Below are 25,999 nucleotides of genomic sequence, written 5' to 3' on the forward strand. Positions count from 1 at the left end.
GATTAAGGTCTTATGAGAAAAGATGAGAATTCTGGAGACTTCTGAGGATATGTCCACTGAACTTTTTCTGGTGGACAGGGAGAGAAAAGTCTAACCAATCCAGTAGTTGCTTGATACCAGATAAATATACAAAACCAGGATTAGAGCTGTTTACTTAAAGGTGACTCATCACAGGATGATTGCTGATCTTTTGGTTAAAAACATGTGGTCTGCCGAAACCGGTTTGGCTCAGTGGATAGAGCGTCTGCCTGCGGACTGAAGAGTCCCAGGTTCGATTCCGGTCAAGGGCATGTACCTTGGTTGCGGGCACATCCCCAGTGGGGGGTGTGCAGGAGGCAGCTGATCGATGTTTCTCTCTCATCGATGTTTCTGGCTCTCTATTCCTCTCCCTTCCTCTCTTTAAAAAATCAATAAAATATATTTTAAAAAATAAATAAATAAATAAATAAACAAACAAACATGTGGTCCAAAACCAAGCTGGCCATTAGAAATTTGATTTAAAAGCTGATTGGACTAAATTGAGAATCTTTAGTCATCTAGAATTTTTTAGGGGGTTTCCCATTTTGTTGTGTTTTGTTTCTCTGTGTGTGTATGTGTGTGTATAGATATATGTATGTAACTTTTGGGTTCCTAACCCAGACCCCCTTTCCCCTTAGGACAGTGGGCTCCCTGACGGGCACCAGCACAGGTTTGCTGTGGGACAGAGGTGGTGGGTGCAACACAGACAACAAGACCTTATCAGAGCACCGCTTGCTGAAAGCAGGTGGGGTCCTCCAAAGGGCTGAGCCACATATGCTCAGCTTCCTCTCCCAGACCCACCTCCCATGGGTGGAGTGAGAGAGGGACAGAGGGGCAGCAGTGTTAAAACAGCTCCCTTTTCCAGGAACATTAGTACAGGGTCCTCTTTTCTCTCTTCTCATTCATGGGCAGAGAATAGAGTGTGAAATGTACATTAGCATTTTTCTTTTTCTTTTTTTTCTTTAATATATTTTATTAATTTTTTACAGAGAGGAAGGGAGAGGGATAGAGAGTTAGAAACATCAATGAGAGAGAAACATTGATCAGCTGCCTCCCGCACACCCCCCACTGGGGATGTGCCCGCAACCAAGGCATATGCCCTTGACCAGAATCGAACCTGGGACCCCTCAGTCCGCAGGCTGACGCTCTATCCACTGAGCCAAACCAGCTAGGACTACATTAGCATTTTTCCGGGTGAACAAGTGGAAATAGTCTAACTTTCAAGTGAGACTGCTCTTATTACTATAATAGCTAAGCTTTCTGCACTTTGGTGTCCTTATATGTAAAATGAGGATCATACCCACTTCAAAAGGCTTAGGAAGACTACATGAACATGCAAAACACTCAGTAGACTCATGAACAGAGTGGTAAGGTAAATGCTAATAGCAACAATAATACAGTTGTGGTTTGTGCACTGTTTCTCATGTTAATACCATTGTCTCCTCCAAGAGACCATATATAAGGGGCTTTTGGACATAAATGAAATGTGGTGTGTCATCATGTCCATGCAGGGAGATTTTACTCAATATGAGTTACTTTTGTTTAGAGTGTTTAAGTGGAATCTTGTAAGGTCATCCTACAAGTAATTTGAAGTTCAGCAAATGTCTTCTAAAGGGGGGAAATAATATGCTTGATAAATATTAATATGGATATTACTTATTTTTATAAGGAATGAAAGTCACTTTTGCATTTTGCAACACATCCACTTGTTTCTCTAGTTATAAACAAAACATATTCGACTTGATTTTTATAAATGAAACAACTTTCTGCTTGTTGTTTAGCCAAATATTTCATTTGGCAACAAATGACTTTTAATTTGCAGAACAAATTGGTTTCTAGAGGATTGATGTGTTTTCCTTAAATCCCAAAAGAGGCAAAGTTATCTGGACAAAAGCCTTTTGAAATTCCTCTTTATTTGTGACACCTCTGCATTTTCTCCTGTGGTTGCAGCACACATATCAACCGGGAGAAGAAATGCACGGAGCCTATTGCCACCTAGTCGGGCAGGGCTTTCATTCCTGCCTTTGTTTTGCTGCCTTAGTTTGTGCTTCTCAAATGAAGAAAAAAAAATGTGTTCTAGTTCTAAGCTTAAATACAGCATGACTAAATGTTGGTTGCATAATGTGTAACAAGTGACTGCTGTTTTCACTGGTCAAGAAATGGAATATTAACTTGAGAATGGGCCTGCATTCTAAGCCCGCTCTCATAATTCCACAAACGAACACTTGGTCAGTAGATGTTCTGTGATGAAGTCAGCGGTGGGAAGCAGTGGGGACCCTGCCCCTGGTCTGCCCTTCGCTTTACTGTCGGGATCTCACTCTCTTCCAGTCCCCACACTGCAGCCCCTGCTTGACCCTTGCTATGACCTTTAGACTTCAGGCAATGATAGCACATTTGTGCTTACAGGTGTTTTCCTTGACTTGAAGACTTTTTCTTTTTTTAGAAAAAAGGACATTTCATTTAAAAATATCATTTCCAGCTTCTCCTGAAAATTGGTAGATGAAACCATTAGTGTATCTGAAAACCAGGCCAAGTCAGGCTAGAGTTGGAAGCTCCACTGGACCCTGTCCCAAGTGCGAACAGAGGCCCTTGTAACCATGACAATGGGTCTGTGGTGAGCCATGTGCTCGGTACCTCCCTCATGGAAAATGCTTTAAAATGTTGGGGGCAGAGATACTTGCCAGTACATCCCTTAATGTGTATTTTAATAAAGCGTATTCTCTGTAGAGTGAGATCAGGTGGAGAACAGTGAAAGTCCGATTTAATCCAAGCTGAGTGAATCTAGAGGGATCCATGATGGCATAACAATCGGGCTGCATTGCACAAATGTTATGCAGCGCCTCTGAGTTTTGATAGACACTGGGAAGGTGTGAGTCCTGTTCTCTGACAGGTGCCTGAATCTCCGGTGTTCAGAGCCACTGAGCCGGCTGATCTCCGTGCTGTGGTCCTCAGCTCACCTGGGAGAGGGCTGATGTCCTTTGGAGGACAGAGAGGTCTGGTCAGATCACCCCAGGAGCCCCAGGCACAGAACATGGTGCTCCTTAGATAGCAGTTCTCAATCTTCAGAGTCAGACAAATGCCAGTTTACTTTAAGCAGTTGTCCTTGCTTGGAGCAACTTCCAAAACACACAGTTCACAAAAGGTGTTCCACAAAAGCAAACGTGTTGTCTCACCGTGTGCACTGTGTGCCTGGAAGTCATTAAAATATTCCAAGATAGCTAACAAATTATTTAGATCATGGGAGAAGGGGGTGCTTCTCACTGCCATCAAAGCTTTATCAAAAGCTCAGGTATAGCGACATCTTGAAATGAACTGAGCTCTTCCAGAGACTGAGCATAATTTTGTCCAGGGTTTACTAAGCCCAAATGAGTTATTGACGTTGGATTTAAACCCCACTCCCAGAACACAGTCTCTTCATTTACTACTTAGGTCATGTCAAACCTCCAGGGTAAGGCCCACTGCAGGAAAACAGGCCGGGCGATAATTTATCGGGGAGTGGGGCTGTTTTGCTGGCCCTTGGTTGGGGAAAAAAGCAAATCGGTCGTCCTTGCTAGGATGGTGGCGATTTTTACTGCACAGGGTTCTGCCTGTTGGTTTAACAGTTTGTCCTTCATTAAGGAGCAAGATGTTTTCCAAGTGACTGCATAAACTTCCAAACTGTCTTCTTCTAAGTCCTGAGAAAGGAAACATTAGCAAGCCCTGATGGAAAACTGTTCTTAAGAAATGACTGCATTTCCATCAAAGTTAGCTGGCAGTCTGCTTCGTAGCTCCAATGTTTTAAATTGTTTGGTTTTTCTTCCACGGTTTTAAGCTATGGTTTTATGGCAACAGTAGGATTTCATTTGACTTTTTGTAGATATATGTAATTTACCAAAGGAAAGGAAGAAATCTTTCTAAACGAGAACATTCACATTTACTTTATTCCGTGCAGTGGTCTCAACTGGGAGCAATTTTGCCCGCCAGGGGACACTTCGCAATGTCTAGAGACACTTTTGGTTGTCACAACAGGAAGGGTGGAGGCCAGGGATGCTGCTCAACATCCTATAAGGCATAGACAATCCCCAGAACAGAGAACTATCCCTCCTGAATGTCAGCAGTGCCGGAGGTGGGAACCCTGCCTTAGTGTTCTCTCTCTTTGCTCTTGTTATTAAAATGCTGTGTGGACTCGATGAATAATCCTATTGTCATTTTCCTTTTTCCTTAACTGTTACCTTGGTTTTCTTCATCTCCCTGTCATCTTGAATATCAGGTTATGTTCAAAGTCCCTGTTTTCTTCTTACACATCCCTTTCGCAATCATCAAAGTTGGTTTTGTCTTCATCCCCATAGAGAATGCTCCCCCAAGGCCACCAGGTGCCTCCTCTTTGGACTCATCTCAGAAGTCATGTGTGACACTTGGTGGTCTGTTTCTGCTACTCTTCTCTCAAGCATTTCCCCTGCCCCTTACTGATGCCTGTCCCAACTGAGGGCACTCCCCAGTCTACCCCAGTAATATTCCCTTTCCTTTGCTTCTTCTGGAGCCCTCATCCACCTCAGTGGACTCGTAAATGATCCCTCCTGGGTGTATGCTCCCCAGATGAGCGTTAGTTGGCTTTGACCTCCCACCAAAGCTTGATGACTTCCTCTGCTACCCGATGGTCCACCTAAGTGTAGCCATTCAGTGAGCATGTACCAAATGCTTCTTGCATATCAGATACTTTATCCTGGTGTGCAGGCACAAATTACCAGAACATCGTCTCCCGCCTTGTGGAGCCCACAAACGAGTGAATAAGACAGGCTTAAGGGAAATGCCACATTGATTTTAGGGCTAAGATGGCTGCATGTCCCATAAGCCTGCCATCAGCATTGGGACTTCATTTCATCAGCCAGGCTGAATGGAAGCTATGCTCCAAACTACCTTAGTGCACCCAACCATTCAACTCTGGGGGAGCAGGAACATAAAGGACATGTACATTAAAACATTTCAGGAAATATATATCATAACTAGAGGCCCGGTGCACAAAATTCGTGCACGGGGGTAGGGGGGGTGTCCCTCGGCCCAGCCTGCACCCTCTCCAATCTGGGACTCCTCGAGGGATGTCCGACTGCCCGTTTAGGCCCGATACTGGTGGGATCGGGCCTAAACGGGCAGTCGGACATCCCTCTCACAATCCAGGACTGCTGGCTCCCAACCACTCACCTGCCTGATTGCCCCTAACCACTTCTGCCTGCCAGCCTGATCACCCCCTAACCACTCCCCTGCCAGCCTGATCGACACCTAACTGCTCCCCTGCTGGCAAAATTGCCCCTAATTGCCCTCCCCTGCCAGCCTGGGCACCCCTAACTACCCTCCCCTGCCAGCCTGGTTCCCCCAACTGCCCTCCCCTGCAGGCCTGGTCCCCCCCAACTGCCCTCCCCTGCTGGCCTGGTTTCCCCAACTTCCCTCCTCTGCCGGCCTGGTCATCCCTAACTACCCTCCCCTGCAGGCCTGGTCCCCCCCCCCAACTGCCCTCCCCTGCAGGCCTGGTCCCCCCCAACTGCCCTCCCCTGCTGGCCTAGTTCCCCCCAATTGCCCTTCCCTGCTGGCCTAGTTCCCCCCAACTTCCCTCCCCTGCTGGCCTGATTGCCCCCAACTGCCCTCCCTTGCAGGCCTGGTCCCTCCCAACTGCCCTCCCTTGCTGGCCTGATCACCCACAACTGCCCTCCGCTGCAGGCCATCTTGTGGCGGCCATCTTGTGTCCACATGGGGGCAGCCATCTTTGTGTGTTGGAGTGATGGTCAATTTGCATATTACTCTTTTATTACATAGTATAATAAAGAGCTAATATGCTAATGGTCAGACTCCATAACGCATAACGACCAATTGCAGGAGGCTGCCTGTGTGTGCATGGCGGGGCATTGCTCCAAAGGCAGGGTGGAAGTGGGGAGGCACCCAGAGGAGGCGGGACCATCTCGTGCAGGGAGGGTGGGGGTGAGAGCCCGTAGCACCCCCCTCACTAGTCCTTCACCACCCACCGCTCGCACTCAGAGCGCCCCGCCACCCACCTGCCAGGGGAAGGAGCATAGCGCAGCAGGCGGGAGGCTTCCACACTCTCCTCCAGCGCCATGACAGGGCAGAGTGCTGCATTGCTCTGGAGAGGGGGTGGAAGCGGGAGGCGCCCGGAGAAGGCGGGACCAGCCTGAGGCGACTGGAGGGACTGAGGGTGGGGCTTGAAGCAGCCAGAGATGGCCAAAGGGGTCGGTAGCTGGGCCAGGCATGCTGGAGCTCTGCATGGAGAGAGGTTCAGGTGTCAAAGCAGGGTGGCCAGTGGGTGGGCAGGGCCGCGCAATTTTGCATGCTAGGTTCCTAGTATGTTGTGTGTGTGTGTGTGTGTGTGTGTGTGTGGTGTGTGTGTGTAGTGTGTGTGTATAAATGATCTATTAACCCAAAATAGACATTTTTAAAAGATGAACTTCAAAAGTAAATATAAATTAATGGTAAATTAATGTTACAAATTAATGGTAAATATAAACTAGCAGCAGGAATAATAAACATATATTCAGAGTAAATAGAAATTGAAATTTTCCCTACTGAAAACCTTGGACTTCCCTTCTTTTTCAGCTTTATAATATGATCACTCTCCATTGCTCAAAGCATGATATACCACCCAGGGACAGTAAAGGCAGAAAATTGTTGTATTCGTTTGCTGGCGCTACCATAACACAGTAATGCAGACTGGGGGACTCCAGTAACAGAAATCTACTTTCTCACAGTCTGGAGCCCAGAAGTCCAAGATCAAGATGTCAATAGGACTGGTTTCTCCTGAGGCCTCTCTCCTTGATTTGTAAATGGCTGTCTTCTCCCTATGTCTTTACGTGGCCTTTTCTCTGTGTTTGGTTGTGTCCTAATTTCCTCTTTTTATAAGGATACCTGTCATACTGGGTCAGCATACTAATGACCTAATTTGACCATAATTACCTCTGAAGACCCTATCAATAAATACAGACACATTCTGAGGTACTAGAGGCTCATGACTTCAACAGATGAGTTTCGTGGGGGGACACATTTCAGCCCATAACACCCACTCCCCCAAAAGGACAGAGAAGGGAGTGGTGTTTGCAGACTCAGGGAGAACTGTAGCAGGTGTGGAGTGAGGAAGAGGAGGAGTGAATCCCTTACCTCCCTCTGCCCACCCTCTGTTCTCCCGCTGGCCCTCCCATGGGTCAGTCCAACAGAAAACTAGGGGACAAGGAAGGGGCAGTTCCTACAGGGCAGCATCCCCATGTCAGAACCCAGCAGAGAAGGGGGATGAGTGGGTGTGAGGGTCAAATGGAGAACCAGAAGCCAGCCCCTCCCCAGAATTAAAACAGTGTGAGCCCTCCACAGTGTCTCACGTTTCCTCGTGGCCACAAAAATGAATTCGCACACAGTGCTTCCTAGGGATGAGATTTAATTCTCACCAGTGTCTACAGTGCATTGCGGGGCCATAATTTGCATGTGTCCCTTTCTAAGTGGAGCCCCGGTGTGAGACTGGAGGGAATACTCCCCAGCTTGTGAAGCCCTAACCCACCTGCATGTGTCTCCTTTCCCTCAGGAGCCCGACAGGCAGTACATGCACATCGGCACCATGGTGGAGTTCGCCTTCGCGCTGGTGGCCAAGCTGGACGCCATCAACAAGCACTCCTTCAATGACTTCAAGCTGCGAGTGGGTACGTTGAGCAGAGACTGGGTTTCAGCTGTGGCGGAGCCGTGGCGTAAGGACGAGTTCCCAGGAAATGTTGATAATCCCTGCGTTGAAGTAGGACCGTGACAAATGTGCTTTTAGAGCAGCAGGACTGGATTGCAGCTGGGAGGGCTCAGGGAAGCTAAGAGCCCCTCAGGCACTTTGGCATAAATTATTAGACGACAACAACAAAAATTACCGCCTTAGGTTGGACCCAGGTTTAACAACTGGACCATGAGGTGGATTACATGAGCTCCTCTGGGAGGCTAAGGCTTTGCCTCCCTGAGGAGCTCATGGAAGCCACTGACTAAGCCACTTCATTGTTTCGTAGGCCTCTGTCTCTAAAACTAGGACCCATCATAAGCTAGAAAATGCCTCTAGGCCTCAGAGTTGTAAAAACATTTTAATTTTAATTTTAATTTTAATTTTGTTAAGTGCATCTTAGAATTGTTAAAATAGCCACGCACCTACAAGAACGCCAAACATGTGTCCTAGGTTCTGAAGTAGCTATAGCTTTTCAGGTTGGATGTTCAAATTTAAGAGAAAAATCCAACTTTCTTTCAAATAAAATAAAAAGTTCTAATAAGTTCTTTCCTTACTTTAAGTTGATTCTTTAGCATGTCTCGTGATTATTTGCCTTTTACAAGTGTTTATTTAAAAAAAAAAAAATGTGTTCAGCCCTGAGGGTAGCACAGCAGCCTTGTGAGGTTGCCGTTACTTCCAGCCATTCAGGGTTTGTAAGAACTTCTTTGACCATTGTATGTTTTTCTTGGCAACGTATTTTATTCCTTCTGAAAGCAAGTCCACATAAGAGTAGATCTTTTAACACATTCCATCTGAATGGCCTTTCACTTCTCTTGCACAAACTATTTTAAAAATCCTGATATTTAGAGCTATTTCTTCCTCTGCTCTGCATATATTCTTTTCAACCCAGAAATATTTCACATTTTTTGAGCAAATGGGACTCTCCGCTCTGTGTGTCCTATTAATTGTCAGAACCTGGACACACTTCTCTTTATACTTTCTCACCTCCATGCACAGTGGACTTGACCCAGGCTCTGCCATATACAGAGGGGAGAAGGGCTGCCCATTACGCTGCTGACCACATCAAACTCCAGGTGTCTCTTGCACCCTGGAGATTCTTTATTGTTTGGTAACTTGGAAAATGGGCTCCTGAAACTTTCACACTACCCGCCTTTAAAAGAGAAAATCTATCACCTTGCGGAATGACCCCTCTGTTGTCAGACATTTATGGACCAAATCACATTGCCCTTCACTGGGAGGGGGAACAGGGACAATTGTTTGCCGGTCCCCTGTGCTACATCAAAGCACAGTGGACTTGGTCTGGACCTTAGCAGTGTTTTCCAAATTACTGTGAGCAACGGAATGGACCTCCTTCAGTAGGTATTTATTGAGAGCCTACTTCACACTGATTATTGATTAATGAAACATTCACCCCACATGCCAGCTCTTTTGGGTTTCTAGGGAAACCTACGCTCAGTGTTTCTCTTGGACTTTGGGTCTCCCTTTGCCCAAACCCTCAGCCTCTCCTGGGTCAGCTTCCCTGCTCTACCTCTGTGCATGGTGCCATCCAGTGGCAGGTCACAGTAGAAAATCAGATGGGTAATATTACCCACTCCCCACAAAAAGTGATGAAACAAGTAAGAGCCAGACTCACTCATAATGCCCTTTTCTGAATGTTAAGCTTCAGAATCAGTCATTTAATGGGGATCACAAATTGAGCATACACTTGCAGTTAAGTAGAGATCACCCATTGCCAGCAATAATCCACCCAGGCTCTCTCCCCTCCCCCCAACCCCCAACTTTAGAGTTATATGGGGTAATGTTCATTTAATAATGATGATTCAAGATGGTTCTGTAAGACTTTTGTGTTTAAGACAGTTGTGATAATGTGACTCTTAACCCAGTTCTGATGCATCACAGGTATGAACCATGGACCTGTAATAGCTGGTGTAATTGGAGCTCAGAAGCCACAGTATGATATCTGGGGCAACACCGTAAACGTGGCCAGTAGGATGGACAGCACTGGAGTCCTGGACAAAATACAGGTAGCTCAGCCTGTACAGTCATCATGGGTCATGTCTGTCCTCTGGGGAACCGTGGATAATATAAGAATAATTATACTACTATGTTAAAACAAAGGAAAGAACCTTGAAATTTACTTCAAACTTGACCCCCCAAAAAACTTGAAAAACCTTGAGAATCTTGGAAAAAAGCTTGACATTTACTTAAATCTTTTTATTGGGGAAATGTTCATTTGTTTCTGCATTCACTGTTAACAACAATAAAAAGTTGTGATGATATAAAGATCATGGCTGTTGTGAACATAGTGATCACAACAACCAGCACACGATAGGACAGCCTTAGTGGAACGTGCAGGACTAGAGCCATTCTTTCCTCTTCCTGCTCTCCACCAACATCTTGAAAGCGTTTTGCAAGAGAGAAGGGCTGTGTGTAACCAAATCCAGACCTAATCAGCCTTTCTTTCCCTGGGTGCTGATGCGGGGAGGAAAAGAGGGGAGGAAGAGAGATGGAATCACAGGTGATATGATATAATGGTGCTAAATTGGACTAGAATGGGATTTGAAGATCTAGAAATGACTGGAAAACTCTGGGATCCACTCAAGGGAGAGAAAGGGAAGACCTAGCAAGTGAAAAGCAGTGGTGAGTGCGTGCACCTGTTTGGGCACCAGGCCAGACACCTAGAATAGCGATTTTCAACTGATGTGCCATGGCAGGCGCACTAGGGCCCGCAAGAATTTTTAAAACATGCAATACCTGACTATTTAGTCAGGGGCACTGACCTCTTTTCCCTTAGATTTTCAAATTTAAAAGTGACAACAGCCAACACAACAGTAGCCATCTGGTGTGCATGAATCAAAATACCTATTTTTTTGTCAGTTTGGCAAAAAAATATATTTTTTGTTGCGCCGCAGAATTTTAGAAATTAGTTTATGTGTGCCATGAGATTAAGAAGGTTGAGAAATCATTGACCTAGAATAATCAGGGGACTAAGTCCTCCCAATGAAAAGGATGTGTGTGTGTGGGTGTGTGGGTGTGTGGGTGTGTGTGCGCGCGCACTAAACTTTCTATTTGCATTGCCCTCAAATAGCAGTGGTTCTACATTTCACCCCAACTCTGTTGTATTCAGCTAGATAAAGCCCTACCGGATGGCAAATCTGTATGAAAACCACTGGACACAAATGAGAGGCTTTATGGTTTTTAGTCCTCTTCAGAGAAATCCATGAGTCCCTGTCCTGTGTACCTCAACTTGGCCACAAATAACCTTCTTAAAATCGTGATAGAGATGTAGAAACTTGATAAATCTTGGTGGAAGTCCACCAGCTCCAGGATCACCAAGAATGGGCTTGTCACTAACCCTCTGCCCACTCACATGCCTGCCATGCTTCTTCACCTCATTCACCCAAGACAATTTTACTGCTGTGGCCTTTTCTAAGATGTATCCTTAATTTTTATACGAAATGGCACAAACATTACTTTTAAGTGTCTACCTTCTTAGTCAACAGGTGTTGAAAAGTAAGCAACATCCAACAAAGAGAAGGGAGAGAGAAGAAAGTGATGGGGGAGGAGAGGAGGTATTCGGACTTCCCAGACAAATTGGCCAAATGGGGCTCGTCTGACAGCGGGTAGGAGTGGTGCTCCCTGACTATGCAGACAGCCCAGTGGCTCACCCTTGACAGGAATGGTCTGCCACCTTGGCAGCCTAATCTAACAGTGCCCGGATGGCACCACAGAGTATAAGGCTTTCGGCATGTTCATCAGTAGCCACTCCCAGTGCCCAGGGAGGCTCCAGCATCCTGGACCACCGAGGGCCCTCCTTTGAGGAAAGAGGCAAGCTCCTACCCAGGATACACTTTCCCACCTGTAGGCTGACCTATGTCCCCACCTGGAACCTTCCGAAGGTGGATGGTAGATTTAATAACCTTCACAATTCTCCAAGTGGCCTTCAGGCACTTGGGATAAGTATCAAAAGCCATTTAAGAGAAGCTGGTCGGAGAGACTGCTCCCTCCTGGAGGTTGTAAATCCCCTGCAGGTCAATGTTTAAATGAGTTTGTGCCCATGTGTTTCTCTGAGAGGATATCGGGCATCATAAAACTGCATGTGATTTAGTGCAGAGCGGCCACCTGGAAGGTCTCCTGGGAGCCCCAGGGAGGGAGGAAGACAGGCTCTGGCTGTGGAGAGTGAGGGACCTCCGCAGGCCCTTGTGTGTTCATTTCCACAGCAGGTGGCACGTTTCCATCTGGGAAGATGTCCTTCTGCCGAGGGTGTGGCTCGGTCTAGCTCCAGTAGCCTCTTATTTCCACTTAAGTGCAAAGAAAAAAAAATGTAGTGAGATGCCAGGAAACATAAAAATTGATGCAGAGACAATTAAATGCTTCTCTTGGGCCTCAGAAACAGGTTGTTTTTATTAAAGGGCATGAACTCCCACATGCTGTCTAGACTGGGAGCACAAACAGCATAGAGAGCCTGTTGGCACCCAGCCAGGCCTCCCAGGCATAGAGGAATCAGAGCTGGTGTCAGTCAGGTAGACAGCTCCCTCCTCCCTGTGTCCCTATCATTGTATGACTGGTGCTCCCTCCTCCCCTCATCCCTATAATTGTATGACCGGTGCTACAAATACCAACGGGATAGCTTGAGAATGCTGGTGGTGCTACCCAGCACCAATAAATATGTCAACTCCAAAATTAAGCTCCAGGGCTCCAGATCATGGGTTTGTTCTCTGTGGAAGGTCGGAAGACAAATGCCTATGGGATTCTTTCCGCCTAATGGCCCCTGAGAACTCTGAGCATGAGAACATAATTGTCATCTGAGTTTCTTGACTGTGTACTTGCTCTTTTGGTTCTTATCCGGAATCCAAAGTCTCTTCTGTGCCGCTGGCTTCATCCCCAAGCTACACCAGTCCTCCCCGAGGACTTGGGCCCTACTAGGCATGAGCATCTGCTTCCCCTTTTCCTTCCTGCTCTCTGTGGGGTCGGGAGGACCCACATGTTGGCCCCTGAGCTAGAAACTACCACAGGGTCTCGTTGCAGGAAGACAGAACAGCGCTGCTGGCTCCTTCCCACAGCGTGCCCTTGGGATCTTTACAGGGAACACTTCAGCCTTACTTATGGGAGGCCTGATGCTGTCCTGGGTCTCCTGTGGTTTTGATTTACTTCTGTCTCTGCCCCAAGACAGTGCCTGCTCCTGAGGTCTCTCCAGCCACCAGGCCCAAGGAGGCTGGCTCGGTGCTGCCACCACTGTCCCCACCACTGTACCATCCCGACAGTGCCCATGCTACGAGCACCATGATGTGATAGCATCGCTGTGTTGTCCACAAGCCTACCCTTCACATGGGTGTGTCACCCACATGCGAGGTGGCAGGGGCACAGGTGTCATGTCCATTTCCCCTGATAAAGTGGGAGGAAACCCCTCCTCCTCTGCTTCTGTACCTGGTTCCAAAGCTGCAGCAACGTTACCCAGGCTTCCTGAGCAAACAGCTCCCTCCCTCTCTGCTCAAAGCCCAGGTCCCTTGTGAGGGGCCTGGTTAGGGAACCATGTACCCCACAGAGGGTCTTCCCTCACCTCAGAAGCTGAAATCTCATTCTTGGTCAAGCCTATGCATGTCACCAATTCTCTGCTTGAGAAAATGTCTCTTGCAGGAGGCTCTTAGGACACTCAAGCAGCCAAACCCAAGAGGCCTGGGTCTCCTTCCCCAGATATGGGCCCCCCAAGGGAGCACAAGCAGGCCCGAGCTGAGACAGTGCACGGCTCAATGCAGGGCAGGGCATCTCCCCTTGGAGAGAGAAGCTGTCCTACTGAGCAGGTGCCCCTGCCCTCTGACCCAGCAGGACTTGAACATGACAGGTCACATCGACAGGCTGCAAGGGAAGGGCTCACTCCATTTAGCATTTCATGTCACTCAGTGAACTGAGGAAACTCCACATCTGACTCAGTGTCGTATCCATTTTAAGGCCACTGCAAATTCCTAGTGTCTTTATTTTCAGGTCATTTTATTCAGGTGCATTAAACCAGACACTCAGGGCCATTTGCAGGAGTTAACTGTTCGTCTTCTCAGGGTGTCTTCCTCAATTTTTATTAAAATCTACTTTTAACATTTATTTTTTTCCTGAAATGACATTCATGACAACTTAAAAACATCATCAAAAATCCCACCAGTCCAGCGTGTTTTGATTTGCTTTTTTTTTTTTTCAGGTGTCTTATATGTGCATAGTTAATCCTCACCTGGTGGAAATTATAGCAGGTACCAGGCTTAACATTTTTGAGAGGGTGACATGGTTTGACATTATCCCATCCTCTTATCCATGATATTGATCATGGTTGCATCATGGTTTACTTAACCCTGAAGATTACTGTTTCCAGTTTTTCACTATCACACCACTGAATTAAACCTTGCCCTTAAATTTTTTTCCTCATGTATTTGTCTTTCTCGTACTGATCTCTCAGGAGTGGAATTAATGAAGCAAAGAACACAAACATGTCTTGGCTCTTTATCCTTATAGGCAAATGGCCTTTCAAAAGGGTTGTGTTAATATTCTGGCTAAACACCTTTTCATTTGTCGACGTGCTTGTAGGTCACGGAGGAGACGAGCCTCATCCTGCAGACCCTAGGGTACACGTGCACGTGTCGAGGCATCATCAACGTGAAGGGGAAGGGGGACCTGAAGACGTACTTTGTGAACACGGAAATGTCAAGGTCCCTTTCCCAGAGCAACCTGGCTTCCTGAAGAGCATCTTCGTTTTGGCAAGAAGACTGTGTTTTTAGGAAGGTACGATGCACTTTCTGACTGCAACGTTTGTCCCTCGTTTTTGATGGCGTGCTCTGTTCTGTCCTCTGGAGCCTCTGGAGACTCGTTCCTGTGACCCGAGGGCACGCCGTTTGGGGTGCCAAGATCGTTCTGCCACTCGCACTGTGCTTACTCCGAAGGAAGAGGAAAAGGAGTGTGTGATGGAGAAGAGAAATGCATTCAAAGAACTAACATGGATGATGGAGATGAAACAAACAAAAATTCTTAAGGCAATAAAACTAGGGGGTGTATATTATCTTCTGGTGCATGTTCTTTTCTGGAAAATATGGTAGCTCGCCAACCGCATCCGCTAGTCTGATATTACAACACACAGTATTCGTGACTAAGTTGAGTCTGTCACCCCACATGGAATTTGACTGTGTTCACCCACGTGTCTCATTGCCAGGGGCTATCCACGGGCCCCGTTGGGATCCCTGGCTCCGTCACCTTGCTCTGTTGTGTCGTGCCAGCAGCACGTAGTCATCCATCACCAGAATTAGTTCTCACCACCTAGGACCAGTTTTGTACCAAACGTGTCTGATGTTTTGATGCCATTGTCTTTTGTAAGGTTAATTCATTAAATTTTATGTACTTTGGTTTATGGTGTCTTCTCTCCCCCCTCTCCCCACCCCCCTTCTTCTTTCTCTGGTTTGCTCCAGAATGGAGGTTTGTTTTCCATTTATCTCCCTGTTTTGGAAAACGCCCTCCGGAACCTAGGAATTGAGTCCTTCAGATCAGGACAAAGTCTGTAATGCAGATAATTGATTAGGTAGCTCCCTGGGGAGAAAGGAAGCATGCTGCATGTGTCCTGCGGTCTGCTTTTGATTTTGGCCTCTCTAGAGAGCATTTTCATTGAAAATATTTTAATAGTAAGAAGATTCTCTACTGACAACAGCACCCCTCTGTCCTCACACTCTGGTATACTCTGCCTTTAGTAATCTACCAGACACAGGATGCAAACGAGTAACTTGCAACTGACATTGACTGCACAGACATGGCGGCCCTGCGGGAACTTGGACTCATAGTCAATGTGCTCATGGAAACTAACTACTGGCCCTCATCACCCAAGGAGGTGCGGCTTCAGCTGAGCTTATCAATTGTCTGCCTCCATCAGGAATTTTTTTATTCTATAATTGCAACTCAGCCTTGGCCTTGACACAGCTAATTCTCCAAAAAGGGGACTGAAAGAAGAAAAAGAGGATAAGGCATGTCTCGTCACTCTAACCAAAATCTGGATTAGGATGCCCTGGGTTTCAGTGACTTCCATCTGGCCTTGTGAAGCACCTGTGACAATGATCGGCAGCTGCACTGGTGGGTCCTTCCTCCCGGAAAGTCCATGGCACCCATCCCAGGGCACTTTATGTCACCAGCCCTTAGCGGACACCCAGAGCTGGTGATTCACCAAACGCTCTTAAACGTGCTCCCCCCAGGTGCTGAGTTTGGTGAAAAGAACTCAAAGGAGAATTGCTTTTAACCAAAGTTGTATCACCAGGTCTTCTTAACAAACAACAGACTAAAATAATCGAAGTCATTATCAGAGTTTGCCTTGCAAAGGTCTGTGCATACATGCATCTCTCAAAGTGTGGTCCCCAATCAGCAGCATCAGCATCACCTGGGAACTTGCTAGAAATGCAGATTCTCAGGCCCAACCCAGATCTGCCAGGTCAGAAATCCTGGCAGCAGGGTCCCGCACACTACCCGTGTTCCTGATACCAAATTCTCCAGGTGATTCTGATCCCAATCCACCCTGAGACCCCCTGCACTTTACACACAGGTACAGAGAGGTCCATAGGATAATTTGAAGTTTTCCAGGTGATCTGTGACTAAGACTAGACTAGAAAAGTGCCAGTTCCCAGAAAACTGATAGTGTAGCTTCTGGTCAAAGCCCCTTCATCTCTGGTCAAAGCACCTTCAACCACAAACCTTCCCGTGAGCAAAACATGCAAACTAGACCTGCAGTTCACACCCAGCAGCCCATTGGCCTTGCACCATCAGTAGTAGGTAAGACTCTCCTCAAAGCCTCCTCAACCTCTCATTCAGTCGGAAGCCCTCTCTCTTAAAAAACCCTCAGTTCAGTGCCCTTAAATCTCAGTGCTTTTAATCCATCTACTTAGAAATGTCTTCATTGTTGTGAATCATCCTTGTTGTTCTTTTTACTAAAGACAGCAACTACTCTGCTTTGAAAAAATATTGACTAAGGGTGGAACTGTAATTATCTGTGTTTCTCTTTGATAAGATGACTAGTGGGCATTTATGGATCGGTTTTAAGTTGCAAAACTCGACATGCCAAGAGACAGGCATTTATGTCTAACAAAAGTGAGATCTTTGAAACCTGGACTGATTCAAGCCCTGCTTTTTAAAAGTAGTAGAAAGTTAAGGGAGTAGAATCTGACTTAAATTAGCTGAAAATGATTTAGCTTGCCACTAATTTATGGCAGTTACTTTCAGATGAAGGCATTTCATAGAGAAGCCTTGTCTTTCTTGGTAATCAAAACTGAAGAAAGAGTAATTTTACAAATTTCCATAACCCTGACTTTATATATTTTCTATTATGTTATTATAAATATGGTTTAATGCACCAAGGGCATTCCAAATAAACTACTGCTATTTGCTTGGGAAAAAATGAAAAATAAAAAGGCACCTATAGCCCTAACCGGTGTGGCTCAGTAGCTAGAGCATCGGCCTGCAGACTCAAGGGTCCCAGGTTTGATTCTGGTCAAGGGCATGCACCTTGGTTGCGGGCACATCCCCAGTAGGAGGTGTGCAGGAGGCAGCTGATCGATGTTTCTCTCTCATCGATGTTTCTGACTCTCTATCCCTCTCTCTTCCTCTCTGTAAAAAATCAATAAAATATATATATTTTTTTAAAAAGGCACCTATAGTGAGGGGAAAAAAACATTTTCAAATGAATAAAGAAATATTTAGGAGTAACTCGGCCTTGAAATTACCAGCAACTTAGTGTCATGGGTCCTTAGAGAATCAAAAATCATAAAACCAGCAACAGAGGAATCAACAATGAAACACATTAGATCACCTTCCATTGAATGCTCAGCTGTGGGAAATTTAATCATGATAGATGAGGGATGATTTCCTCCAAGGGATCCATTCATTAAAAATACAGCACTGTCTTAATACTTGAAAAAGTTCCAAGTTATCTGCAAAGCAAACATTTCCAATGTAGCTGCTTCTAAAAAGAAGGCTGTTCAAAGGCACAAGCCTGGCCCCTGCGGTGCTTGTGTTCCGACCACACTGCAGTGGCTCCTGGGCTCCCACACACACTCCTCAAGCTCGGGAGCCCCCACTTTGACGCTGAGCTGATGTGGGCTCAAACGGGTGAAATCATTTCCCCTACCTACACCATGCAGCTAGAAAATGCGAAGCCAGAATTGTACCCAAGTCTTTTGAAGATTCAAGTCCAGTCTCTCCCTGGGACCTGGGACTGCTTCTCCCCTGAGGAGTGACCTGGGCATTGCCGACCACCGAGGCCACCCATCCCTACTTTTGTCCTCCACTGTGCAAAATTCTGTTTGCTCAGACCTCTGTGGGGAAAAGTGCTGTGGCATCTAGAGTTCAATTGTGCCAAAAGGCTGTTTCATGATATCTCCTTGTGGAGAAAGGGAAAATGGAAGAATCGGGCAGTAGTTTTCATAGGTGTTAAGAAAAGTAACTGCGCATTGCTCCTGCAAGCGCCTCCCCCGGGAAGACTTGTGAACACCGTGAACAAAGCTCTACCCAACCACTATCAAGTAAGAACCAAGTTTGCATTTTATTCAGGTGCTCCCAGTGGATCAGTCCTCAGCATCATTTCATCTGAAATAATTTCACAGGAGAACTGTCACACTGGAGAAATGTGCCCAAAGCCAGGATCCTTGAAGCCTGGGATCTCATTCTTCCTGTTGAAGTCGGCCTTCAAATGGTTGGCGCGGCCGTGCTCCAGGTTCAGAGGCTCCACTGGCTGGTGGATGCGCTTCCCGTAGACAGATGACATCAGCACCCCGACAGGCCTCTCCTGCTCCTGTCCAGGGCATCAGACATGCAGGTCAGCACATACCCGCTTCCTCAGCAGGGCCCACCCTCCCCTGGGCCTGGGATCTGGAAGCTGGTTCTGCCTGAGTCACCTGCACACCTCATCCCATCTCCGCCTGGGCTTCCTGGAGGCTACTCCACACTGGCGCCAGGGGCCCTCTTTACTATGCCGGCCCTGCCCCTCGGCTCACAGCTCTCGAGTGTCCTCGGGCCCTTCAGAGGAAAGGCAAAGCTCTTGCACTGGGCGCCAGGCACCTGTGACTTCAGATTCACTTTCTCCCTCCCTCCCCACCCTCCTCCCTGCCCTGCTCCTGCCTGCCCTTCTTTTCTATCTTTTCCCAACTTTTTTCTTTTCCAGGGTGCACATCCCCCTAGGGACTCCTCATCTTCCCAGCACCCCTCATCTCCACAGCCCCCTTCTAATCTCCCAGCCCCTCTCACCTCCCAAGCCCCTACATAACACTTTCACTTTCCTCATCCTCTTAAAAGGCTCTATGTCTCTGCAAGCCACTTATTACTACCTGGATTCAGTTCATTATTTGTTTGGCTTTTGTTTTTCTGTCTCCTCGTGGGAATGTCAGTTCTAGTAGGCAGACACTGCTGCCTTACTCCCTGGGTGCTCAGGAGTACATGGGAGGTGCTCAAAATCTATGAGTGGAAATATGAAACACTAGGCATGTTCTCATGGGAGGAAAGCATTGACTTCGCTACCAACTTGGAATGAAATAGCAAACAAAAACATGAGGAAATACGTTAACGTCCGTGATCTACACAGTAATACCTCACACTACCTCCATCACTTAATTTCACATTAAAATTATATGTTTCATTGAAAGTGACATGACAACATGCTTAAACAATAACAGCGACAGGCAAATATCCAATGATCTAGAAAGAAATCCCATGGAAAGCTTTTACATCCTGATTTCTGTGTATCAGATAAAAGATTATGATATTAACCATCACCCAACTTTTCATAATCATACTGTCTTCAGGTCAGAATGCATGGGCACAATGTCCCAGTGTGGAAGGGCAGGAGGAGGATCCAGCCCAGCAGGCAGATGGGCCCAGCCATGCTAAGGAGCATGCCACCTCCTCACCCCTGTACTGCTGTGATCCCGACCTCCTCACTCTGTGGGTGTTGTTTCCTCTGTTGGTCAACCACCTGTGCAGCTGGCTGCAGGCGGAGCCTCCCTTCCTGAAAATCGTGGAGAGATAACGGAGGAACTGTGCTACGTGCAGTGGCCTGGTAATCAGCTTGGGAGCTAGATACATCCTGGCCTGTGTGGTTTCATCCCTGAAAGCCCAGTGTCCCTAGAAGAACTGTGACAGCCTGGACTCAGAGGTTAAGCAAAACCCTACTTTATCTGTTGAAAAGAACTTCTTATTTTGCTTCCATTTAAATTGTTAAATTCTGTAGAACAAAACAGCAGCCAATCAAAATTAATGCACAGCAACACGACAGACTAGAGTGAGCTATAACAGCAGCATACTCTTCGTAAACTAGAGGAGAGCAGCACAAAGGAGAGCCAGACACACACTGGACACAATAATAAACAATTGTGCATGCACAGTCCATCTGCCAGAGCCTATTAATATCCTTAGTCTTACCTCCTCATTAATATGAAGTCCCAGGCCCTTCGCATGCTCTCTGTCATCTCGGTGCAATTTCTGATTATATCCTGGGTTCCTCTTAAAAATACAGTCATAGAGGGAAATGATTCCTGTCTGGGAGTAAAAGGAGAAAAATTGCTGAGGGTTTATTCCCAGGCTGAGCCACTGAAGCGGCATGGCCTCTTCTGTTTAGTCTAAGGGGGTGATCATGTAAATCGGTGACTTGTCTCTTTGCTTAAAATTTTTTACATTTCATTTATTCATTCCTCATTCTTGCATGCAGCCGGTATTTATAAAGCACCAACTATGAAACAGGTACTGTTTGGTGTGCTGAGGAAAGAAATAACCCCTGCCCTTGTAAGCTCCTATTTTAATGCGGGGGGGGGGGGAATCAAATAACTAAGTAAAATATGTAATAGAATAGATACTACTAGGTGTAAAGGTGGGAGGGGTGAAGCAGGGAGGGAAAGGACGTATATGTGGGGGGTAGTCATGACTTCATTTGCTAGCACACATTTTGATTGGAAGCCATGTGGGTGCAAGAGTCTGCAGGACACCAGAGGTAAACTTGCCTAGATTTTAACCGGTACATCAGCAACAGAATGGGAGCTTGCCTGCCCTCCACAGCCCCTAGGAGTGGCCAAGTGTGCGTGGCAGATGTGCTTGGTGCCTAAGAGGGAAGAGGCTCAACACGGCGGTGGGGGTGGGAGGGGGGCTGGAGAGCTCTTATTGCACACCTCCTGTGTACTGGACACGGGCACAGGTCCTCCACATCCCCCTCTGCACCTCTGGCCAGTCAACACGCATTGTTATGTTTACAAAGTGCTTGGCTGCATTGGGGAAGGGAAATTCAATCATCAGGAGGGGAAAGAAATTGTCAGGCCCTGCCCTCTGTCCCCACCACACACCTAGAAGGAAAGTCAGCTAATCCCACCAAAGCTAAGTTGGTTTTTTTTTCTTTTTTTTTTTTTTTTTGTATGTTTTTATTGATTCTAGAGAGAGGAGAGAGGGGGAGAGAAACATCGATGTGTGAGAGAAACATCTATCGGCTACTTCCTGCATGCCCCCTACAGGGGATTGAGCCTGCAAGCCTGGCATATGCCCTCACCAGGAATTGAGCCCGAACCCTTTGGTGCAGGGGGCGACACTCAACCAACTAAGCCACACCGGCCAGGGCTAAATTGGGGCTTTCTAAGCAAAGCTTCACTCAAAACAGCGCTATCCACAGCTCACCTTAGCATGAGTGAAAGCATATTCTAAAACCACTCCGAATTTTTTGTTGTTGTAGCTTTTAGAATGAGAAATTTAACCAACCCCTTCATAAAAAGCCATTCTCCTTTGACTTAGCTTTTCCACTTCAGGAGCAGAAAAAAAAGTAGTTTAAAAGCACCATTGAACTGAATTTGCTTTGCTGCCCCTGGGATAACATTTTATAGGAAAGCCCATGCAGCTAGAGCCCCCTAGGGAGCAGGCCTGGGGCTGATGGCATTGTCGTTGGCAGCTTGAGATGACAAATTTGACTTAAGACCAGGGCATTACTGGGGCTTTGATACGTGTGCGGCATTGACAGAGCTTTACCTTTGGGCTCCCTATGCCCGAGAGGATCATAGCCACCAGCTCTACACACAGATTACCTGCCTCACTTGTGTTACTCTCAGACGGTGGATGAGCGGGGGAGATAAGACACTGGCCCCCAGAACCAACCCTCAGTGAAAGGAACTCTAATAATCACTAACAAAAACAAACAATAGCTATACTAGCTCTATTCACACTGGGCTTACTATATGCCACAGTATACCATTAATTACATTCGTTCTCATAAGAACTCCAGGCACCGGGTACTGTTTGATCTTTGTTTCACAGATGGGCAAAGTGAGATAGAGAATTTGTGACTTGGGCAATTCACACAGCTAGTAACACGAAGCCAATATTTCTACCCAGGACACCTTGGCCGTGCTACTAACTTATCGCTCAGTGTGCCGCATGCTAATTGACTTAAGAGCTCATTCTGCAATGTTTTTACTTCGCTTTGAGTGGGGCCTGGAATTATTTACAATGACTCTAAGGGCAGCTGAGTACCCCACAAACCTAGGACACAGTTCACCCTGTTTAGCCCAAGTGATCTCCAGGTCAGAGAATCCACTTCTGAAGCCCTGCAGCTGATTAAATGCCAGTCCAGATAATTCCCAGAGGATTTGATTTAGGTGTTAATATTTCCATTGCGTCACTTCCTTCGTGTGACACTAAAGGCCTCAGGACTTGAATTTGCCTGTGCCCCAGCTATCAAACTGCACTGAATGTTGTGTCCCAGTTTTGGTGCCTGAACTCCGAGATGACGGTGTTGGCAGGCCTGGTTCCTTCCAAGGCTGTGAGGGTGAACCTGTTCCACGCCTCTCTCCTTGGTTCGTAGAAGGCCCTTGATTCCCCATCTGTTCATGTCGTCTTCCCTCTATGCACCTTTTTATAAGGACACAAGTCATACCGAATGAGGCCCATGCTAATGACCTCACTTTAATTTGATTGCCTGTCTCCAAATAAGGTCACATTCTGAGGTACTGGGGTTTAGGACTCAAACAAGAATATTAGGGAGACAATGCAACCCATAACAATTGCCTAAACTAGAAACTATCGCTTCTGTTTGTAAGGCTAAGCTCTTAACAATGTGCGTTCTCCTACACTTCACCTGTGGCAAGTCCTCAACTGTGTGCTGTCTGATCCAAATGGCGGTTCATTTGTGCTCCATGGATTGCGGGTGGGAAGGAGCAAAAGGAGGAACTTTTTGTGGGAACACCCTGTACACCCTGAGGAAAAGGCGTCCTTCCTCCCAGCCATGGGTTTACCCTCTGGGGCCACTCATCATCGCTGCAGGCTGAGTGTCCCCAACCAAAGTGCCTTTTGAATAATGATGCCCCTGCACCCTGAGCTGCAAGACGCTGGAGACATTTAGGAAAACAGTCGACCCCTGAAAGTTCTGATTTGCTTCCTTTTCTTTGGCTTCTCTTCCTCCTTTGGCTGCAAGGTGGCCTCCGATGACCCGCAGGCTCTTCGCGTACCAAGCCCGTACCTGGTGGGGCCCCGCCCCCTGAGCGGACCCGCCCCTGGAGTCCTACTTGGAAACGGGGCACCACCTCCAGGCCTCCTCCCCGGCTGGGTGGCCAGGTCCCCCCATTCCCTCCAGTCCCGCCCGGATCTCCTCTCTCCCGGCGCAGCCCGCGGCGCACCTGGCTCTGGCGGTTGAAGTAGCTGTGCTCCTTGGGGTCCTGGCGCCGCGGCGGGACGTAGTGGAAGGCGGACAGCGCCGACAGGGGCAGCGGCGGGGGCCTGCACCGCAGCGAGGCGGCGGTGATCTCCTCCTCCTCGTCGTCCTCCATGCCGCCCGCGTCCAGCTTCCCCGCGGTCGCCGTGCTCCGCTCCGCCGCTGGGAACCCAGTCCCCGGTCACCGGCTTCAGTCCCCGGACACCGCGTTGGGCTGTTGCCTGGCAACCGCGGCCGCGCAAAGCCAGGTTGGGCCGAGGGGCGGGGCCGACCCTCCCTCCTCCCCTTGGCCCCGCCCCTTCACCAGGTACTTTCTGGGTTGTGGATGGGGTGCGGAGCCCCAGCTGCTACGAGCGGCTGGGTCGGGGTCCTGGGCGAGAGACGCCTGTGCGGCAGCACTTTCCAACCTGCGTGCCTGTTCCCACGCAGGGTGGGCTCGTCCACTCAGAGACCGTTCGTCGGGCAGCTGATGACCGGGCACCTACGACTTGCCAGCGCTGGAGCTGCAGCCTTGAACCCGTGTCCCCGCGGAGCTTACAGTCTGGTATAAGACAGGTAATAGAGGTGAAAAAGACGAGTAACTTAAAAAGCAGCTTGAAGCCTAGAGCAGAGACGCCCAACTTCAATGTAGTGAGACACACACAGTTAAGTGAAAACTTTCTGTACCCACACCAAGAAGGTAAAACAACACGGTAAAATGAATTGTAAAATACATTTCTTTAACTCAGTATGTTCACTCCAGCGTTTCAACACGTGGTGCTAGCCATATTTCAAGGGCTTGGTGGCCACCTGTGGCTTTGGCCAGGGCAGGTGTAAAGCTTCCATTAATTAAATCAGTGTGATCTAACAAAATCAGGCAAAACTCAGCTGCTAAGGCTCAGTTCTAGGGACCCTCTGTAAACGTGGTTATGTTGTCTCTATCTGAATGCTGGTTCAATTGGTCTGTTCCCTTGGCTGAAAATTCATTGGGCTGATGGTTAAGAGGGATGGATGTATAAATATACATATTTATAATTAGCAGAGGAGAACTGCCTGTTTGTGGGAGGGGTTGAGAGATGGTTGTTTGTTTGTTCTGAGATGGGATTACAAGTGTATTAAGGCAAACTTTCTTATGATGGAGCCCAACAGGTGAAGAAGGCCAACACAAAGTTAGGCATATTCACTGTTGAGGCAAAAGAGAGGGGTCAACAGAGAAACCAAGAGACAGCCAGCCAAGCAGATGGGGAGACTGGTGGAATGAGGGGAAATTGAATGAACTAGGTTGGAGAGATGCACAGCAGAGCAAGATTGTGTGTAAAAGGGTTAATGTTAGCCTGGCCTGAGAAGCCAACTCTGGACCCTGTGGGATGGTGTATCCAAAACCCTCTTCTATGAAGCTGTGCATCGGGTTGGAAATTGAGGCTACTTCTCCATGTAAAAATCGCCCATTTGGCTCAGAACCTGTGTAGGCAATAGAGGAATGACCCTTTCTTACTGACACTATTATTTTTATTTCAGTCTACCACACTTATTTTAAACTAGAGGCCCGGCGCACGAAATTCGTGCCTAGGTATGGTCCCTAGGCCTGGCCTGTGATCAGGGCCATCTTCCCTAGCTGCCCGCAGCTGGCCTCACCCCCCGCTGCTACCCACCCCTGGCTCCCTGTTCACCATCAGGTGATCGGTGCCTGATGGCCGGGGGGAGGGACCAAGGGGTGGTCAGTGAGCCTCATAGTGACTGGTCCAGCGGTCATTCTGGTCATTCTGCCATTAGGGTCAATTTGCGTATTACCCTTTTATTATATAGGATATTTACACTGATCATTGAATTGCCCTCAGGTGTAATGAGTCTATACTACTGTAATCATATAGGTATTTGATAAAAAGGCTATTAAGTTAGGCTCTAGGATTTCAAAAAGCAGGTTTCTCAGCACGATGTCCTTGATACTAATTAACAAAGCAATTGCCACAGGTTCATGTGGAAGCCCTAGAAGTTGTAACTAGCGAGTGAGTCATATTCCTCCTTATAGAGCATCCCTGACATGCACACTCACAACGTTGTAATGATGTTTAGCTGAGAATGAAACACAACACATGCACCAATAGTAATGGCCCACTAGCCTTACCGAGCATTTACTGTTTCCCAGGTACTGGCCAAGGATTTACAAGGTGTGTCTCATTTCACGCTTCTACACTGAGTGTTTAGACTCTGAACGGGACTGGGTATGTTTCCAGCTTGGGGAAATCTCGGCCTTTTGAGGCTAATTCACTTCCTTTACCACACAGACCCAATAGCCCATTCCTGCATTTGTACACAAAGTCTTCCAGTGCGGGTAGCTTTCTAGAGGGAACTGATTTCTTATTTTCTAAGAAATCTATTAAATATGCTGAATTCTGCTCCTTCCTGTTCTTTTGTCCATTGAACAGATGTTTACCAACTCTCCATATGCACCTAGGCATAGAAAGATTCGGAAGGTAGGATCCTAGTCAAAGAACTCCCACCCCAACAGGCATCTCTTCATCTCAGCACACCATTGACCCTTTCCTGTCTAGGCCTGGTTCAGGCAGAAGTGTCTCTGCACCCTTCCACAGCTCCTG

General features: G+C 47.3%; 2 protein-coding genes across 3 annotated transcripts in view; one reads left to right on the plus strand and one right to left on the minus strand.

Moving 5' to 3' along the window:
* Positions 1–15,123, plus strand: part of ADCY2 (adenylate cyclase 2) — a 278,106-nt gene extending 262,983 nt beyond the window's left edge. For both annotated transcript variants that reach the window (XM_079798318.1, XM_079798319.1), the window contains 3 exons: positions 7,571–7,685; positions 9,644–9,768; positions 14,315–15,123. In XM_079798318.1, coding sequence (XP_079654444.1) covers positions 7,571–7,685; positions 9,644–9,768; positions 14,315–14,467 — 393 coding nt within the window. In that variant the 3' untranslated portion in view covers positions 14,468–15,123. The remainder of the gene's footprint in view (positions 1–7,570; positions 7,686–9,643; positions 9,769–14,314) is intronic.
* A 3,239-nt stretch (positions 15,124–18,362) lies between these two features.
* Positions 18,363–23,571, minus strand: CFAP90 (cilia and flagella associated protein 90; the record flags this gene model as incomplete). The annotated part of the gene is made up of 3 exons (XM_079783799.1): positions 23,389–23,571; positions 20,165–20,281; positions 18,363–18,542 (listed from the first exon to the last, which is right to left on the minus strand). The coding sequence occupies exons 1-3, from the start codon at positions 23,536–23,538 to the stop codon at positions 18,363–18,365; spliced, it is 447 nt and encodes a 148-aa protein (XP_079639925.1). The 5' UTR covers positions 23,539–23,571.
* Positions 23,572–25,999: the final 2,428 nt, after the last annotated feature.

Source organism: Cnephaeus nilssonii, assembly GCF_951640355.1.
Source record: "Cnephaeus nilssonii genome assembly, chromosome: 2".
Taxonomy (NCBI): domain Eukaryota; kingdom Metazoa; phylum Chordata; class Mammalia; order Chiroptera; family Vespertilionidae; genus Cnephaeus; species Cnephaeus nilssonii.